The sequence below is a fragment of the Camelina sativa genome, chromosome 15 (genome assembly GCF_030686135.1).
Source record: "Camelina sativa cultivar CO46 ecotype springtype chromosome 15, ASM3068613v1".
Taxonomy (NCBI): Eukaryota; Viridiplantae; Streptophyta; class Magnoliopsida; order Brassicales; family Brassicaceae; genus Camelina; species Camelina sativa.
The window spans coordinates 12,762,410-12,782,618 of NC_141894.1; the positions used below are offsets into that span (position 1 = coordinate 12,762,410).

General features: G+C 36.4%; 1 protein-coding gene across 1 annotated transcript; it reads left to right on the forward strand.

Annotated features, from left to right (window-relative positions):
- Window positions 1-1,257: 1,257 nt before the first annotated feature.
- Window positions 1,258-6,188, forward strand: LOC104746689 (linoleate 9S-lipoxygenase 5-like). Its single transcript, XM_010468217.3, has 9 exons — window positions 1,258-1,888; window positions 2,282-2,589; window positions 3,371-3,614; window positions 3,697-4,035; window positions 4,119-4,204; window positions 4,302-4,409; window positions 4,518-4,822; window positions 4,898-5,161; window positions 5,264-6,188. The coding sequence occupies exons 1-9, from the start codon at window positions 1,642-1,644 to the stop codon at window positions 6,030-6,032; spliced, it is 2,670 nt and encodes an 889-aa protein (XP_010466519.2). The 5' UTR covers window positions 1,258-1,641; the 3' UTR covers window positions 6,033-6,188.
- Window positions 6,189-20,209: the final 14,021 nt, after the last annotated feature.

Genomic DNA, 20,209 nt, shown 5'->3' on the forward strand with positions numbered 1-20,209 from the left:
AAATGGTCTTTAATCCAATATTGACAAAGGATATAGTATATTTTGTTTCTTATTCCACCTTCAGAGAATGGAAGACAAACCAAACAAACGTAAACGTAAAAGCAAAAGAAACAAAAATGGAAATATAGTTTATACTCTATACGTACTTTTTAAGTTAGAATAAACTAATATGTAAGTATACGTACGTAGATTTAATATTGTATTAGTAATAATGTATAAATCCATCTAGATGATACTAAAATAGAAAAGGCAGCTCCTAGCTGATTCATGATGGCTGGCTACAAAGTAGGATGGTCAACAACTATTCATGTGTCAATTTCATAACTATATATATTTGTACCGAATTGTACCTATTGCCAATATATAAGATATGAAATAAAATAAAAAATTGTTGATGAAATATGAAATATTAATTTCAATGAACAAATAGACACTATTTCCTTAGCTTATTTAACATACAGTTTTGACATACAAAAAAATACCAAATTATGGAGTTTAGTAGTTTGAATTAGTATCTTGATTGGGTAACTAGTTGCACTCATAATTTGATCAAATATATGTTGTTGATAATAAGAAACTTAACTTGATATGTTTTACATATAACCACGTCGTTAGATCTTTTTATGAAGTAGGTATAGAAGACTAGAACTAAGAGTCAATGTGAAGAAGATAATTTTTAAGACTTTGACTTAGGAAAAAAGCATTCAATTTTCAAAGATGGTAAAGATATATAATTTGCACCGTACGGATTATCATGTTGGTATGTTCTAACTTCTAAGTTGTAACATTCTTATATAGACATAATTGATTCTCAAACGATTAGCTATGTACAATATATATGACTGCTTTATTCATAAAACTATTGCGGACCAAATATTAATTTATTGAAACAAAAAAAATTGCAGACTACCAACTAAAATTAGTTTATTTATAATTACTCGGTTTTGATCATTTACTATAATTGAAACTAGTTAAATGAATCTATATGTCTTATTATTAGTATATCCTAAAGGCTAAAACTAATATATGAAATGTATAGGCTGATTCAAAACAAAATTTAGTTATGTTTAAAATTCTTTGTTTTTTTAAAACCCCACGTCAAATTAGAAGACTACATTCAACTTTACAAAAACAACTAAATAATTTTTTTTTCTAATTAACAAGCTGAAATAATTTAGATAAAATTGAGATTTAATTTTTAAAAAACTGCAAAGAAAACACAAAATAAAATTTATTTAGTTGCGTGTAGAATATTTTGTTACTAATTCTTTCTTTTTAACAGCTGTTGTTACTAATTACACTAGCTGACAATAGACAACATTAAATTCTATATTTTCAGATACAACTCATTATCTTTTTCTTAGTGTAATTTTGAGGGAAAATATTTACTAAAAAGTGGATAAATAATTTATTGTAGAAAAAAAAACTAAAACCCTTTGGTGTTCAGTCTTAGATTCAATATAAATATAATATCACATTAACATCAGAGAGTTGTGTAATATGCGAAAAAGAAGAACATTCTTATAATCTCACACATATCTCTCTAGCTTCATACCATACCCCAAGCTTAGAATCTCTCTACTCTCTCTCTTCACCTTTTCTTCAACCTCACTCTGAGAAAATTCTGCAATATATATCGCCATGATCCACACCGACATCGCAGAGATCTTATGCGTCAAACCCAAGACGAAAAAGAAGACAAAGACAAAGACGATGGAGCAAGATGTCAAGAAGACGAAGACGATGAAGATAGAAGGAGAAGTGGTTGTGATGAAGAAGAACCTTCTTGATTTCAAAGACGTCATGGCTTCTCTTCTTGATCGAGTCCATGAGCTTCTTGGTCGTCGTGTCTCTCTTCACCTCATCAGCTCTCTCCAACCCGACCCAGGTACCCATTCTCTCTTTAACCCGACCCGTTTACATTTTGCATTCAGATCCACATCTTAAAAGTTATCCTCTTTTTTTCCATTTCATCACTAAAGTTTCCATCTTTTATTAGCTCGATTCATGAAACAGAGGATTACTCTGTTTTTTTCTTACATCAGTCTTGTTCTTCTTTGGTTAATTGTTCTAAGAATCGATTTTTAGAAGAAACTAGGATTACTAGTGACTATAGTAGTTTCATTTGTTGTTATAAATCATGATGTTGTGACAAATACTTTTTTTTTTTTTTTTTTTTTTGGTAGTTTCTGTGTTTTATTACTTCAAATAAAATAATATTTTGGCCGTTTGACAAAAAAAAAAAATATAATATTTTGGTCTTTTGGGTATTATGTATCAGCCAATGAGAAGAGAGGAAAACTTGGGAAGGCAGCACATCTGGAGAAATGGGTAACAAAAATAAAAACGTCAGTAACCGCTGAGGAAACCGCGTTTGGAGTGACGTTTGATTGGGACGAGTCAATGGGACCACCGGCTGCGTTTGTGATCAAGAACCACCACCATAGCCAATTCTACCTTAAGTCCCTCACCCTCCGCGGCTTCCCGGAAGGTCCGGAAGGCGAAGGCGGTCCAATACATTTCATATGCAATTCTTGGATCTACCCGAATCATAGATACCGTTCTGACCGCTTTTTCTTCTCTAACAAGGTAAGACGCTAATTGGGGACAAGTGGGGTTTGGTAATAATATAATACATTAATTAAACCTGAAAGTACTAGCTTTATGGCTTTTATATTCGACTTGGAATTCTATATATTATATTCTATAACTAATCCTAGATTGCTAAGATTTTCCATGTGATAAATATTCTTAAACCCGCAGCTCATTTCTTTCTAAATAATCTAATCTGATAAGTAGAGGGGATTAAGTTAATTAATTAAGGGGTACTGGACCTGGTGAGTGGTATGTTAGTAGTAGTGTGTACTGTAAAGTAATAGGAAATATCCTAATCCATATGGCATTATCTTTAGTGTTAATAATTTATTTTGATTGAATAGAAGAGAGTTTTGGAATATTCGTGTACGTGTGTAAAACATATTATTTGTACCAAAGAATGAAACCCGGACCTTACGGATTATCTTTACAAGTCACCTTCTATGCCTTTATTCCAAATATATTTATATATATAATATATAATAGAATCCTTTTTAATAACGTGATAACGACAACTATTTTTAAGTTATTGATATTTATATTTTTTTTTCTTGATTTTTTATGCTTACTACACAATAAAATGGGGTGGGACTGGCTCTACTATAGTGTCAACAGTCAAAAAGGAATAGATGGGTTGGAAGGACATCTAAATTTAATTTTATCTTTACTATTTAACCTTAATTTAAACCGATGGATTAATGTAAATTGTAAATACATGAAGTGACAAGTTTACTAACTTTTTAGTTTTTCTTTTTTCATATAAACTAAAAAAAAGGCATACCTTCCAAGTAAGACACCTGAGCTAATGAAAGAGCTAAGAGAAGAAGAGCTAATGAATCTAAGAGGTAATGAGAAAGGAGGAGAACTCAAAGAATGGGACAGAGTTTACGACTACGCTTATTACAACGACTTAGGTGCTCCGGAGAAAGGTCCTAACTCAGTCCGTCCGGTTCTCGGTGGTTCACCTGAGCTGCCTTATCCTCGCCGTGGAAAAACCGGCCGTAAACCTAATAAAGCCGGTTAGTCAACTCAAACTTTTGAGATCATTTATACATTGCAAAACTCAATGGTTACTTGACGTATACGTCATTGTTTGATCAGACCCTAAGTCCGAGAGCAGACTGGCATTTCTAAACCTTAACATATACGTGCCAAGGGACGAGCGGTTTAGCCATGTGAAATTCTCTGACTTCCTCGCTTACGCACTCAAAGCGTTGACTCAAGTGCTCGTCCCTGAGATCGCCTCTGTTTGCGACAAGACCATCAACGAGTTTGACTCCTTTGAAGACGTTTTTCACCTCTATGACGGTAGTATTAAGCTCGCCAATGGTCACACCATTTCTAAGCTCCGTGACATTATTCCATGGGAGATGTTTAGAGAGCTCGTCCGTAACGATGGAGAAGGGTTCTTGAAATTTCCCTTGCCTGACATCCTCAAAGGTAACGTATAAACAGTTATGTATTCCAATCATACCTAAATATTTTGTTGATTTTGACATATATGATCGTTTACATTATTACAGAGAGTAGATCAGCTTGGAGAACCGACGAAGAGTTTGCCAGGGAAATGCTGGCTGGTCTCAATCCAGTGGTGATTAGTCGTCTCCAGGTTTAAATCTTATCATTCAACTTCGTCTTTGGAATAATTGAAATTCATCGATTGATCTCGCTTGATTACTAAATAATTTGAATATACAATAATGCAGGAGTTTCCACCAAAGAGCAATCTCGACTCTGCCAAGTATGGAAATCAAGATAGTTCCATAAGAGAAGAGCACATAGAAGCATACATGAACGGCCTCAATGTCCAAGACGTAAGTATATATAATATACTTTTTCTTGTTTGACGAGTAACAGCTTTATAGCCATTTGTAGCTAACTGCAGTTGGTTTTGTTTTGTTTTGTGTTTGTATCAAAAAAAGGCTTTGGAACAGAATAAGCTATACATATTGGATCACCACGATGCATTAATGCCTTACCTGACGCGGATAAACTCAACAAACACTAAAACCTACGCGACTCGAACCCTTCTGTTGCTTCAAGAAGACGGAACTCTGAAGCCTCTCGCAATAGAGTTGAGTCTTCCACACGCACAAGGCGAATCACATGGATCCGTGAGCAAAGTTTTCACACCAGCAGAGACAGGAGTAGAGGGATCGGTTTGGCAGCTTGCAAAGGCTTACGCTGCGGTTAATGATTCCGGTTATCACCAGCTTATAAGCCATTGGTAAATAAATGGTGACAACATTATGAACTAACTAGAAAATGATCAAGATTTGATTTCAGTTTATGGTTTTTGCAGGTTGGAGACTCATGCGGTGATTGAACCGTTTATAATAGCGTCGAATAGGCAACTCAGTGTGGTCCATCCGATCTATAAGCTTCTACATCCTCATTTCCGTGACACGATGAACATCAATGCATTGGCGCGACATGTCCTCATAAGTTCAGACGGAATTCTGGAGAGAACGGTCTTCCCTGGTCGATACGCCATGGAACTGTCTTCTTCAATTTACAAGAATTGGGTTTTCACCGATCAAGCTCTCCCAAAAGATCTCCTCAAAAGGTAAAGCATCAAGTCTCTTTCTACACAATTGTTGAGCCATAAGTAAACCTAGAATCTTGTGTGACAAGTAAGACGTAACCTTAAAATGCCCTGTTTCTGCAGAGGACTTGCCGTGGAAGATCCAAACAGCGACAATGGTGTTAAGCTTTTGATCGAGGATTACCCTTATGCGGTCGACGGATTAGAGATTTGGTCAGCAATCAAAACGTGGGTCACTGAGTACTGCTCATTCTATTACAAGAATGACAAAACCGTCCAAAACGATACAGAGATCCAATCATGGTGGACCGAGCTCCGAACCAAAGGCCACGGCGACAAACAACACGAATCATGGTGGCCATCGATGCAAACCCGCTACGACCTTATCGAATCCTGCACAATCATCATTTGGATCGCTTCTGCTCTTCACGCAGCAGTCAATTTCGGACAGTACCCTTACGCTGGGTTTCTCCCTAACCGTCCTACGGTCAGCCGCCGGTTTATGCCCGAGCCAGGTACCGTTGAGTACGCTGAGCTGGCAGAAGACATTGACGTAGCATTCTTGAAGACAATCACGCCGCAGTTACAGACTCTTCTTGGGATCTCCATCATAGAGACCTTGTCTATGCACTCAACGGACGAGGTCTACTTAGGGCAGAGAGAATCACCGAATTGGACGGCTGATGATGAGGCTTTAGAGGCGTTTAAACGGTTTGGGAAAGAACTGGAGCTGATAGAGAACAATATCATAAGGAGAAACAATGACAAGAGATTGAAGAACAGGACCGGACCGGTTAACATACCGTATACTCTGTTATACCCGAATACTACAGATTACACAAGAGAAGGTGGGCTTACTGGGAAAGGGATCCCTAACAGTGTCTCAATCTAGAGTTACTCCTCTTGATTATGTGATTATTTAACTTAGTATTTTCTTTTCTTTTGGGGTTTTTGCTTGCTATTATGAACTCTTCTACGTTACTATCCATTGTTCATATGATTCACATGGTCGCTTAAAGAATATACAGTATTTTTCCCCTTGGTTTTATTTACTTTCCACCACTGTTTTGTTTTGTTTTTTTTTTTAAACTAAATTAAAGCTACGACATGAGTCACACAGTTTTAAACACTAAAAACAATACAGCCAAAATGAAATATTAGAAGAAGTGTAAATTTGGTAACCGAGTCTTCCGCTTCGGTTAGCTTCTTAGTTCATCATCGAGGACAACTAGCCACGACCACGACTATTTCGTCTCCAACAATATGAATCTTGATCTCCACAGATTTTGTGTGCTAAGTAGTGTATACAAATATCGTAAAAATGTATATCAGATTTATAGTAGATCACAATATGTTCCACTACAATGATCTATATACTATTAATTGGGAGTACACTTTAAGGATAAAAAAAAAACAAAAACCATATCATATATCATATTGCCAAACTGACCTATTAAAAAAACAATAATATCTCTACAAAAATAATTTCTCAATACATTTTAAATTAAAAGATTTAAATATTTAGCTAAATAAATAATATCTCAACTTCAATATCCATTTCTTAAAACAATAATATTGGAAAAAATATTAATGGCCGAGCTAAATTAAAAAATTGCTGATACAAAATCTTTGCCGTAAAATTATCGGAAAAACTAAAATAGAAAACAAAATCAAACTTTACATTTATTATCAACAATTAAAATAAATTTTAGACTAAATAATGTTTGGTTATGGAAGAGTTTCAATCAAATATTATAGTAGAGTATTTCAAACAAATTAAAAGGGATTTTTTCCACAATCACTGTTTTACCATTTATAAAGATTTTGTTTGATTCCAATGATATAATTTCTCTACTAACAAACAAATATCAAATATTCCAATCTTATAAATATTTTTAAATTAGTTAGATCATAAATTTCGGCCTAAATATTTATCAATCTTAAAATGATGTATGTATCATTTTTTTTATTTTTTTTTTGTTTTTACGGCAAAAAAAAAGTGTCATTTAAAATTTCACAATTAAGATATTCTAGATTCCTTCTTATCAAACCTAAAAAAAAAACTTAAGTAGCCGACTTCAAGCACTATAGAAATAAAATATGATACCATCATCGTTGTTTACCTTTTTATTTTCTTAGTTGTGTATCACTTTTTTGTAATTAATATTTTCTTTTTCAGTGTGTGTTATGTTAACATTTCTTTCATCATTTGGTTTATAATTACTTATTCTTTATGAAATCTTACTTAAATAAACTGATAACTACTATATATTTTGTGTAAGATTTCAAGTTAACATAGTTGGAGAAGCCTAAGCAGAAGAGTCTAAACCAAGGAAGCCTGAAAAATTCATATATAGAATTGGATTTTAGCCCAAATGCGGGAATGCAGATTTCAAAGAAAACAGCTTCTTCCAAACAAGAAAAAGCATGTAGGATTATGAAATGCAAAGGATGTAATTGGTAAGACTCGAAAAAAAAAATTCTATAAAAATTTCAATTTTTATGTATTCTAATAACAGGTTATATATTAAGCTGTAGTGAGGCAAAATAAAAAATAAAAAATAATCAGAGAGTCCAACTCTAAGCAACAAGGTGAATTTCAATTTTTAGTGCCAAGGTTTATGGCTGTAATTTCAACAAGTGTTTTTTTCCATAGTTTCACAGTCCTACATCTTAGTGCTGATAGATTTTATAATACGTGGAAACTTTAGTATAAATATACTTCACTTTAAACTTATAATAACCCTTCTATGTTGAAACAACCCTTCCCGTTTTTTTTTATTATAAATAATATTAATTCACTAGTGGTCCCATACCCACTAACAACCTAACAACAATCAACAACAGCAGATAACAAAACAATTCCATTAAACCAATAAGATATCCAACAATAACAATCCAATAACCAACAATGCAATAATCCATAACCAAAAATGAAATAACCAAGTTCCAACATCCTACAATGTTCTATCAACTCAACACTAGCAACCCAACAAGAGCTAGACCACAATCAATCAAGTCTCTAGAACATCCTCCTCCTCATCGCCTTGATTCCACGATTACACTTTGCCTTTACCTGCACCACAAACACATATTGAGATGCATGAGTGATAACTCTTTAATTTACATGTTTTTAGCATCCTTTTTTTGTCCATATTTTGCATTGTTCACACCCTTAACTTAGCATTTTTAGGTCATTAACTGTACGAATTCACTTTTAGGCCATTTAGGGTGTTGCATTTTTGCATTTTCATATTTTGGATGAAAACAGGTGCTTAAGAGCCTAAAATGGGGGAAAACAAGGGCAAACCCGAGCATGTACTCGAAGGAGCCATCGAGCTGCAAGAACAGTCCGAACCCCAACACGATCAAGGAGGATCCAAGAGCAGGAAGAACAACCCGAAGATCTACCCGAGGAGTAACTCGACCTTATCCTCGTGTATCCCATCGAGTAGACCCTCGGGCAGGACTGGGAAGCTAGGTCAAAGAGGTTTCCATATATAAACCCCTCCTCTCCTTCCTCGCAAACGAGCACGCCGCAGACCCTCAAATCAGAGAGCGAGAGCTTCTGAGAGAGAACTGAGCGACTCAAACTCTTTTCACCTTTTGTTAGGATTTGTTTCATATCTTTTTATCATTTCTTTAGATTTCTATCTTGTATTCTTACTACTATACTCTACCGTTTATTATAATGCAATTTTCATTCATATATGCTTTTATGTTTCTTGCTATGATTTCCGAGTAGTGTAGTAAAGTTTCTAGGGATGGGATAGATGATTTTGTGTTCTTGATCGGTTAGGATGTCTTAGTTTGATTGTATATGTTTAATAGATTTCCTTCTAGATTGGTGTTCTTAATGCTGTCAACAAACCGAGAGGGTGAGATTAGATCTAAGGTGTTTTACCACCGAGAGGTGTAGATGAGATGCTTGAATCAACCAATACTAGATGTTTACTCACTTAGCCTAAGAGATTAGATGAGTAAAGGGTTTACTGATAATAATGTACCGGATCTTATTGCCTGCTTGGTCATGTTTCTCCAACGAGAGTTGGGTAGGGGAGTGATCAAGGTTGATTGTTTCTATCACGAGAGTGTTTTAACAAGATTTTAGAGATTCATTGTCTAGAAAATATCTGCTTGAGGCATGTAAGACATCTGTACTAGTCAGGAATACTTAGGATTCGATTACCCCATCCTTAGAAGCTTTCGTATCTTAATTGTTTGCATTTCATTCATCACTCGATCCCTTACCCGAACAGGTACACGATCACCTGCTTCGAGAAACCCCTCGACTTGTTCATACTTCATTTGCTTACTCGATCACCCCACCCGATCCTATACTCGAATGCTTGCATCGAGTGCTTAGGTCGTGTGGTTCTTTGTTTATATTCTTTTCTTTTCTTTTATTATTTTAGGATTGTTAGACAAAACCCTTATTTACTTGGCTTGACTTGCATTGTTCTGATTGCATCCTTCCTGCTAGCATAAAACAACCATTTGGATTGATAACCCTTTGTACTACAACTGCATAGGGAATTGATACCCTGGGTGAAAATCCCGCTTATCAATGAGTATTGTTATAAACACTCAGTGAGGCCATCCTCCCATCTACTGGGCTATACACACAAGCAACTGAGATTCTATTGTTAAGCTAAACAAATAAACACAATCAGTACATCAAACCAGGCAAAACTCAACATCGGTTAAGATTGGGGTCGATCGACGCTAGCTCGCTATCAGACCAACCGCCTTAAGCTATGGCATCCAGGAAGTCACTCACAGACACTCCCCGACATTTTTTTTAATAATAAATAATAAATAATAAATATATAAATAAACTACAACAAGTGGTCCCATATCCACTAGCAACCTAACCACAATCACAACCAACAGCGGAATATCAATACCAATAAACGTCCAATAATAACCAATATCATAACATAAACCATATCTGATAACCAAACATCAGAAAACATGAAACCAGCAACCTAGCAATGTTTCTAATGACTCAACTCTAGCAACCTAGCAATGCCAGAAAACATCCAATCGAGTCCCTAGAACATCCTCCTCTTCATTGCCTTGATTCCACGTCACACTTTGCCTTTACCTGCACCACAAACACACATTGCAATGCATGAGTATTTTATAAACACTCAGTAAGGAAATCCTCCCATCTACTGGGCTATACACACAAGCAATAGAGTCATCTCTAACCATGAAACAACAATCAACAATAACAAACCAGGACACTGCATCGACCGACACCAACATGCATCGACCGACGCCACATGGGGATGCATCGACCGACGCAGAAGCTACATCGACAGATGCAAGTGTAACTTGCATCGACCGACACCCAATCCGCATCGAGCAACGCATGCTCAACATAACACGAAAACCCTAGAGTTTTACGCGCCGTCCTCGCATTTGCATCGACTGACGCAAGATATGCATCGACCGACGCAATGTCAAGCACCATGTTTTCCCCGAAGCTTCTCGCCGGATCTTCGTTCCTACAACCACAAAACTCGATCCCAAGTCACAAGAAAGCTTCCTAATGTCCATAGCAACAATCTAACAAGTCTAACATCACACAACAAGCAGATTAAAGAGTTCTCTAGCTTAGATAAGCCATGGTCCTGCACTTACCTTTGCCAAGACGAATCTGAACCCAAGCACAAGAAGAAACGCTTCTAAGAAGCTCCTACAACGATCCCAGCTACAAATCTCTACAGGAACAGCTTGAAATCTCCCAAAAACCTCAAGAACGCTCAAGAACACTTTAACTCTTCTCTTTTTCTCAAAAACGGCTAAAGTCGTCTAATGAGACAAAAAGAACGACTTAAGGATTTCCTTTCCCCTTTGACCAAAATGCAGCGTTTGACTTAAGCCAAAACGCACGAAATTGAGTCAGCATCGACTGATGCTTCTGCTGCATCGACCGATGCACATCCCAAACCGGGATTTCGGTTCACGGATGTTACAACCCTCAACGGTCTCGCCTCCAAGGTCATATTGGGCTGAATATCCTCAGGAATCTTAGCCAACAACCGATCACCCTCGTGAAGACTTCCTCAGCATTGACACATGAAATACCTTGTGGAACACATGCATAACCTCAGGCAACTCCAGCCGGTATGCCACTGGTCCCACCCGCTCAACTACTCTGAACAGACCCATGTACCTCGGACTCAACTTAGTCTCTGTCAATGACCTGTTCGGAGCCCGCAACATGGCCATCTTGAGGTACACTCTATCACCAACCTGAAACTCAAGATCCTTCCTCCTCTTATCAGCATAGCTCTTCTGCCGATCCTGAGCCTCCTTCATGTTCAGCCTCAGAATCCGAACCTTCTCCGAGGTCTCCTGAATAAAATCCGCACCATATATGCTCCTCTCCACCACCTGAGTCCAACATAACGGTGTACGACACGGTCTCCCATACAATGCCTCATAAGGGGCCACCCCAATACTCGCCTGGTAGTTGTTGTTGTAAGCAAACTCCACCATGCTCAAATGATCGGCCCAATGACCACCCCAATTCAACATGCACATCCTCAGTAAATCCTCCAAAATTTGGATCGTCCTCTCCGACTGACCGTCCCTCTGAGGATGGTAGGCTGTACTCATATGCACCTTCGTGCCCGTCTTTGCCTGAAACGCCTTCCAGAACACCGAGATGAACTTGGAGTCTCTATCGGACACAATACTAGCAGGCACGCCATGCAATCTGACTATCTCCCTCACATATTTCTTGGCCATAACCGCTGCTCCATCAGTTTTCTTGATGGCCAGAAAGTGCGCAGACTTAGTCAAACGGTCCACAATGACCCAAATCGCATCAAACGTCCTCGACACAGGCAATCCCACCACGAAGTCCATCGTGATCATATTCCACTTCCACTCTGGAATGGGCAAATTCTGCAATAATCCACTTGAAACCTAATGTTCTGCCTTCACTAGCTGGCAAGTGTCACACTTCGTAACCCAGTTGGCTACATCCTTCTTCATCTCGACCTAGTGATAATACCGCTTGAGGTCACGGTATATCTTGGTCGCTCCTGATGAATAGAGAACTTGCTCGAATAAGCCTCTCTCAGTATCTCCTGCCTCAACTCCTCACCCTTGGGCACACAGACCCGACCATGCACAAGGATAGTCCCATTAGCTGAGATCTGATACTCCGAACCTGCAGCCTTATAGGCATTCACCAGCCCCTCATCACTCTCCTGAGCTAACCGCACTCTGCTCAACAAGTCTGCTCGATCGGCTGCAACCAAACCTAACGGCTCCTGAGAAACTGCACACAAACTCAAAGCACTGATCACCCCTACCAGAGACTCCATAACCTGCTCCTGAGCCGAAGCCGCCCGCTTCCAAATCAAAGCATCAGCAACCAAGTTAGCCTTACTAGGGTGATAGACTATCTCCAAATCATAATCTGCTACCAGCTCCATCTACTGCCTCTGCCTAAAGTTCAGCTCGGGCTGAGTGAATATGTACTTCAGGCTCTTATGATCTGTAAACACATGTACCTTTCCACCATAAACATAAGATCTCCAAATCTTCAGGGCAAAAACTACAACAGCCATTTCCAAGTCATGAGTTGGATAGTTGTAAACCACATAGGGTTCTCCCTGCTCAGGCAAAGCCAACACTGGCGTAGTAGTCAACATCTCCTTTAGGCTTGCAAAGCCCTCCTCGTACTCCTGTGACCAAACAAAAGGAACATCCTTTCCTGTCAACATCGGACGTGCTCTGCTCGCAAACCCCTGCATAAACCTCCTGTAATAACCTATCAACCTAAGAAAACTTCTGATTTCCGTGGCGTTCTGCGGTCTAGGCCAAACTCGGATAGCCTAAAACTTCTATGGATTTACAGAAACTCCCTCTGTAGAAATAATGTGACCCAGAAAACCCATCTTACGCTGCAAGAAACTACACTTTCTCAGCTTACCAAACAATCTCTTCTCCAGCAGCTTCTCTAGAACTGCTCTCAAATGCACTACATGCTCCTCAGGATTCTTAGAATAAACCAGGATATCATTGATGAAAATGGTGACAACCAAGTCCAGAAAACTCCTGAAACACGCTGCTCATCAATCTCATAAATGCTGCTGGCACGTTAGTCAACCTGAAAGGCATCGCCACAAACTCATAAATCCATACCTCGTCCTTATACTTGACGAACAACACCGACGCTCCCCACGGTGAAGTGATAAGACGAAAGAATCCCCTATTTACTTCCTCAGCTCTAATAGACTAATAATCAAGTATTCCGACATCAACTCACCACCACCCAAATATCAACACCTCTTGTTCCATCCAAGAACCTCTAGTAACTTGTCTCTTAAGTAAACTTCCACAAGGTAGTTTATCTAAAATTAGCTTTCCGCTTAGCAATTCTCCACAGCAAATCATCAATACAAGCGTAATAAAATAAATAAGTACCATACGTTCGCATATTTCGATACACCGTATCAAATGCTTTACAGGCCGATAACTCAACCCACTTGACTTATTTTCCCCAGCAAGCTTACCAAAACAATGAATCTAGCAATCCTGTCCATCTCAAATGAACTTCATCCAACATCGTCGCAACGATTAGTTTATCCTGCCACGAAGGCTTCTCGTGAACTTATGTATCTGGCAAACATGCCTTTCCATGCTCATACCTGCTGCAACTCCCCTTCCCGGGACTCCAGCACCACCGGCCGCACAATCCTGGCGCAACAGCCACACATTCATGACCGCTCCGGTCATAAAACCCTGACCCACTGGTCAACACATCCAAAACCCGAGATTAAACCACCAACACTCTCTCGAGGTCTACACTCAGTCGTTATGTTTATACTCACGTCCTAGGCTTCCTCCAAACTCCTCCACCCTTAGGTCGCAACCCTTGGGCCATACCGACCTCACTCTCAGACTAGCATCTTCGAGTTATACCATCACACTCTTGGATCACCATCCTCAAGATCTCGGTATCAGGAGAATTACTCATCCCCTCAGGAGCAACAATCCTTAAAGACTATAAACATCTTTCGACCAAAGGTACTTCCCGTGGTACGAGTATAACATTACAATGTTACACCTGCCCACTCAACTTCTAAAATCCAACTGGATTACCCACCAAACAGATAAATATCTGCTCCAATACATATGTCCATCTATCCGCCTCTCTAGGCTCGATATCTCTTGCGAAGAATCTCGTACCGGTCATCTACCACTGCTCCATCCTCCTATATATATAAGATGGAAAGTCCTCAACATCCGCAGCCCTCGGCTGCACCCCGCCACATGCGGTACAACTGAAGTCTGCACTGGTACCCCTCTCGGTAACCACTCTAACAGTACGCCAACATATTCGTCAAGCGATCATCTCGACCCTGGGCTCCACCTGCTGCAACCCCACACCTAGGTTCCCAGCACCCCCGGCACGCTCACCGGCTAACCCCCTCTGGTCCCTCCTGATACGCTTGCGACCCTCTGACGTACCTCCTCCTGGAACTCTGGACCACACACTCGCTGACCTCGGGACCCGCCTAACCATGAACACGACCACATCCCCGTCCATGACCAACAACTCAAACACATTTATCCACTGCACTTCTAAGAACAGAGGCTAACAAGCAATCTTAACATAATACAAAAACCCAAAAACCAAAACTCACCATGGAATCACACTGTAGGCTCGAAGACGATGTTCTAGGACTCCATGCCACACACAATTGACTAACTCACATAATCAATCAAGACATGAAATCCCAAACATCTACAGCATAAATCCTAGTGAACTCAAACCTAGAACCGTAAGGGCTCTGATACCAAAATGAAACAACCCTTCCGGTTTTTTTTTTTTTTTTTTTTTTTAATAGAAATAATATTAATTCACTAGTGGTCCCATATCCACTAACAACCTAACAACAATCAACAACAACGGATAACAAAACAATTCCATTAAACCAATAAGATTTCCAACAATAACAATGCAATAACCAACAATGCAATAATCCAGAGCTAACAATGAAATAACCAAGTTCCAACATCCTACAATATTCTATTAACTCAACACTAGCAACCCAACAAGAGCTAGACCACAATCAATCAAGTCTCTAGAACATCCTCCTCCTCATCGCCTTGATTCCACGATCACACTTTACCTTTACCTGCACCACAAACACATATTGAGATGCATGAGTATTGTTATAAACATTCAGTGAGGCCATCCTCCCATCTACTGGGCTATACACACAAACAACTGAGATTCCATTGTTAAGCTAAACAAATAAACACAATCAATACATCAAACCAGGCAAAACTCAACATTGGTTAAGATTGGTGTTGATCGACGCTAGCACAACATGGTGTCGATCGACACTGATTCTGCAGACGCAAACTGCACGAATCCGAACGTTGATCCTCCGTTTCAAATCATCACGAAACCGTCTCAAACTCTCCCAAACACCTCGGGAACCTATGGGAAACACGAAAACAACAAATTCAAGCAAGCAAACACCACAAATAGACAAAGAACAACCAAATAAAAGAGATCTCACGCTTAGATCAGCCATGGTCAAGCACTCACCTCTTTTGCAGGAAGATTGGGTTGAGAAACGGTGGAAACAACACCTTAGGAAGCTTATCCTTCGTTCCCAGCAACAGCTCTCCCTTCTACAGCCACAGATCTCTCCAAAAACACCAAGAACAAACCCAAAAACTCACAGAAACACTCTCCAATGCTTGCTCTCCTTTTTCTCACTCAACGGCGACAAAACAATCAAAAACCCTCGACTTGGGTCGTCCTTCCCTTTAAATACACGGTTTAGAGATTCCTAATTGAACCAAACCGAACCAACCAACAAATAAAACCAACCTGTCAAAAACCGGAAATCATGGTGTCGATCGATACACCAAGGGTGTCGATCGACACTGAGACCAAAAATGCGATATTTGGTTCGCGGATGCTACATATGTAATCAAATGTAGGAAAACATATAGATATTATTTGTTTCTATACAGTCTATATAAATAATTAACTTTAACATCTAAAACAAGAAATAAAACTAAAATATTGAATATATTATATATGTATAATAATATGTCAATACATAAAGTATCATATATTGGACTACAAAGAAAAGCTTAATCAAAACTCTATTCTTATGATTTACATTTATGACTTTTCTATTTTCTCTTCTCCATTTTGTAAATAAACGTCAATGTTTGTAATACTCTTATCTTAATAAAGCAAGATGTTTTAAAAAAAAGAACGTCAATGCCCCTGAAAACTATACTACTAAATATATTTCACATGTGTATAATTTGATGTTTTAAAATTTTACCTTTTTTAAGTGGTTCAATTTACTAAGTCCATATATTTTCAGAAACCATAAATAAAATTTGATTACTCTAATATTGTTAGTAACAAAACAATATTTTTCTTGAAAATCCAGTCTATTTTAGTGTTAGAGAAAAAACGATAATTTGGATAATAAAAAACATTATGCAAACGATTTTCTACAAAAGAACAAATAAAGAGGACTTGAGTTTTGAGATAATGGTATAGAATCTAAATTTTAGGTAGGTATATTCCTTCCTCAAAATTTCACTAATTTGGATAATGGTTTGACGGATATATAAGGATCCATTTTGCAATTTTTGAGAATTTTGAGTATTTTTGAAAATATTTAGAGAATTTCACAATATTATTTTATTTCTCTGGATAATTTTTATTGATTTAATAAAAATTAAATTTATAAACAGGGAATATGGGTATTTCTTTTAACATGTAATTATTTAAAAGAGAACGGTTATGGGAAAAAATATTTTGACGCATAAAGGACAAGACGAGTATCATATTCCAAAATATATACGTCTAGGTTAAATACGTGAAATAAATGAAACTGAAAGCGAATCCAAATTTGATTTAACACCCCTAAACAAACTGTTGGAAATGTTTAAATTATTTTAGAATAATATACACTTAATATCACTTTACTAAATTATATATTTTTTCTCATAAATATTACCCATGCAGAGTAGAGGTTTATGTGAAAATTTTCCAATTTTAAAATTTACGCAAACATAATCCCGCACGTACGTGCCATTCCGAACCTAGTAACCTATTAATTAAAAAGTACATATTAGATTATTCGAATATCACATAGAATTATTTAATTTGTTTATTTATTTTGTATCAATGTTCAGCTTACCACAGAACTAAAACATACATCACTCCTAAGTCCTAAATAAAGAAGAAGCTAAAAAGCTGTGTAAACTCAACATTTATCTATAATCAATCACGTTTTCACCAAGTTATGTAACATATCAAATATGACATTTAGAGTTTTCACTGCAACGCGTTAACTGTTTAGTGTCAACATTAAGATCAATCGTTGATTAATGCAAAGTAGTACAGTTAACTTTAGAACGACATTGCAAATATATATCTTATATCTTATATAATAGGAGAAGGTTTTTTTCTAACTTTGCCTAAGAATGTGACATTTGGCACTCTATATTTGTGACACATGTCATTCTTATTAATTTTAAATTTAACATTCTAATTTTTTTTAACTTTATTTTATTTGTATCTTATATAGTTTGTTAAAAAAATATTATTGTTGTATAGTTTGCTTTTTGAATTTCAATATTGTTACAAAAATATCTTCCTTCCATTTTTTAGTTTTAGCATCTAATATATTTCATAATGAAATCATACATCACAAAACCTAAAAAAAAATACTGATCAACCCAACTAAAAAATATAAACAAATTGAAATCAAATAAAAATAAAAAATCGTTTAATACTTTTAAAGTAAAAACTGAAACCAAATTAACTTATGATAGACTAATTTAAAAATATAGAAGATTTTCAAATATATATATATATATATATATAAATCATATTATATTCAATAATCATAAATAATGTATTAAAGACACAACTCAAATTTGTATTTAATAGTATTATATAAGTTACAGTTCTGTCTTTAAAACATATATACTAAAAAAAATGGTATCATAACATAATTGTTTTATCTCCCCCAAAAAATTATAGAAAAAATAGTTTCAAAATTGTTTTATTGTTAATTATACTATTATTTTAAAATTATTAGAAATTGAGATAATTTATAGAAGAAAAAAATGTGTATTGTTGTGAATTATAACCAAAATACACTTAACTTATGTTTGTAATACTTTGTAAAGTAAACAAGAAATAATAAAGAGAGAGAGAGAGAGAAGAGAGGCCACGAGAAAGGGAGAGAGTTTGGGAAGCTTTTGATCAAAGAACTTATGTATTACTAACTCTTCTTACACAACCTCTTATTTATAGTGTACTACAAAACACATGAGTCACTACCTATTAGTTGTGGTAATGACAAGTGGAGAGATGTAATGACAAATGTTAACACTTCAAATATTACATAGACAAGTGTTATGCCATGTGTCTTGTGATGGATTAATCATAATTATATTTCATAATACTCCCCCTTGATTATCCATCACATTGACGAGTTACGTACTACCTCATTAAAAACCTTGTCACGGAAAAACCCATTGGGATAAAAACCATGACAAGGGAAAAAGAGTATAGTAACGTAATCTCCCCCTCGAAAAATCTTCATAGATCTCGTAGATGCCGCATTCCAATACTTTGAATATGCTTTCGGAATGTTGAAGTAGGAAACACCTTTGTAAACATGCTTTATAGTTCCCAACGAATAGTGATGCAATCTCTCCCTTCATTGGCATTCTCCGTCGAAGTCGGTCTTTTGTGTGTTATCTGCTGCCTCGTTAAAAACCTTGTCATGAAAAAAACCCATTGGGATAAAAACCTTGATAAGGGAAAAAGAGTGCAGCCACGCGAATCATCATATTCTCCCCCTGGAAGTATCATCTTCAAAATATGCATTTTGATCTCTGAAGATGCATTCTATATGAGGTAGTCGGAAGCACATTTTAAATAACTCTGCTACTTCAACATTCCGAAAGCATATTCAAAGTATTGGAATGCGGCATCTACGAGATCTATGAAGATTTTTCGAGGGGGAGATTACGTTACTATACTCTTTTTCCCTTGTCATGGTTTTTATCCCAATGGGTTTTTCCGTGACAAGGTTTTTAATGAGGTAGTACGTAACTCGTCAATGTGATGGATAATCAAGGGGGAGTATTATGAAATATAATTATGATTAATCCATCACAAGACACATGGCATAACACTTGTCTATGTAATATTTGAAGTGTTAACATTTGTCATTACATCTCTCCACTTGTCATTACCACAACTAATAGGTAGTGACTCATGTGTTTTGTAGTACACTATAAATAAGAGGTTGTGTAAGAAGAGTTAGTAATACATAAGTTCTTTGATCAAAAGCTTCCCAAACTCTCTCCCTTTCTCGTGGCCTCTCTTCTCTCTCTCTCTCTCTCTTTATTATTTCTTGTTTACTTTACAAAGTATTACAAACATAAGTTAAGTGTATTTTGGTTATAATTCACAACAATACACATTTTTTTCTTCTATAAATTATCTCAATTTCTAATAATTTTAAAATAATAGTATAATTAACAATAAAACAATTTTGAAACTATTTTTTCTATAATTTTTTGGGGGAGATAAAACAATTATGTTATGATACCATTTTTTTTAGTATATATGTTTTAAAGACAGAACTGTAACTTATATAATACTATTAAATACAAATTTGAGTTGTGTCTTTAATACATTATTTATGATTATTGAATATAATATGATTTATATATATATATATATATATTTGAAAATCTTCTATATTTTTAAATTAGTCTATCATAAGTTAATTTGGTTTCAGTTTTTACTTTAAAAGTATTAAACGATTTTTTATTTTTATTTGATTTCAATTTGTTTATATTTTTTAGTTGGGTTGATCAGTATTTTTTTTTAGGTTTTGTGATGTATGATTTCATTATGAAATATATTAGATGCTAAAACTAAAAAATGGAAGGAAGATATTTTTGTAACAATGTTGAAATTCAAAAAGCAAACTATACAACAATAATATTTTTTTAACAAACTATATA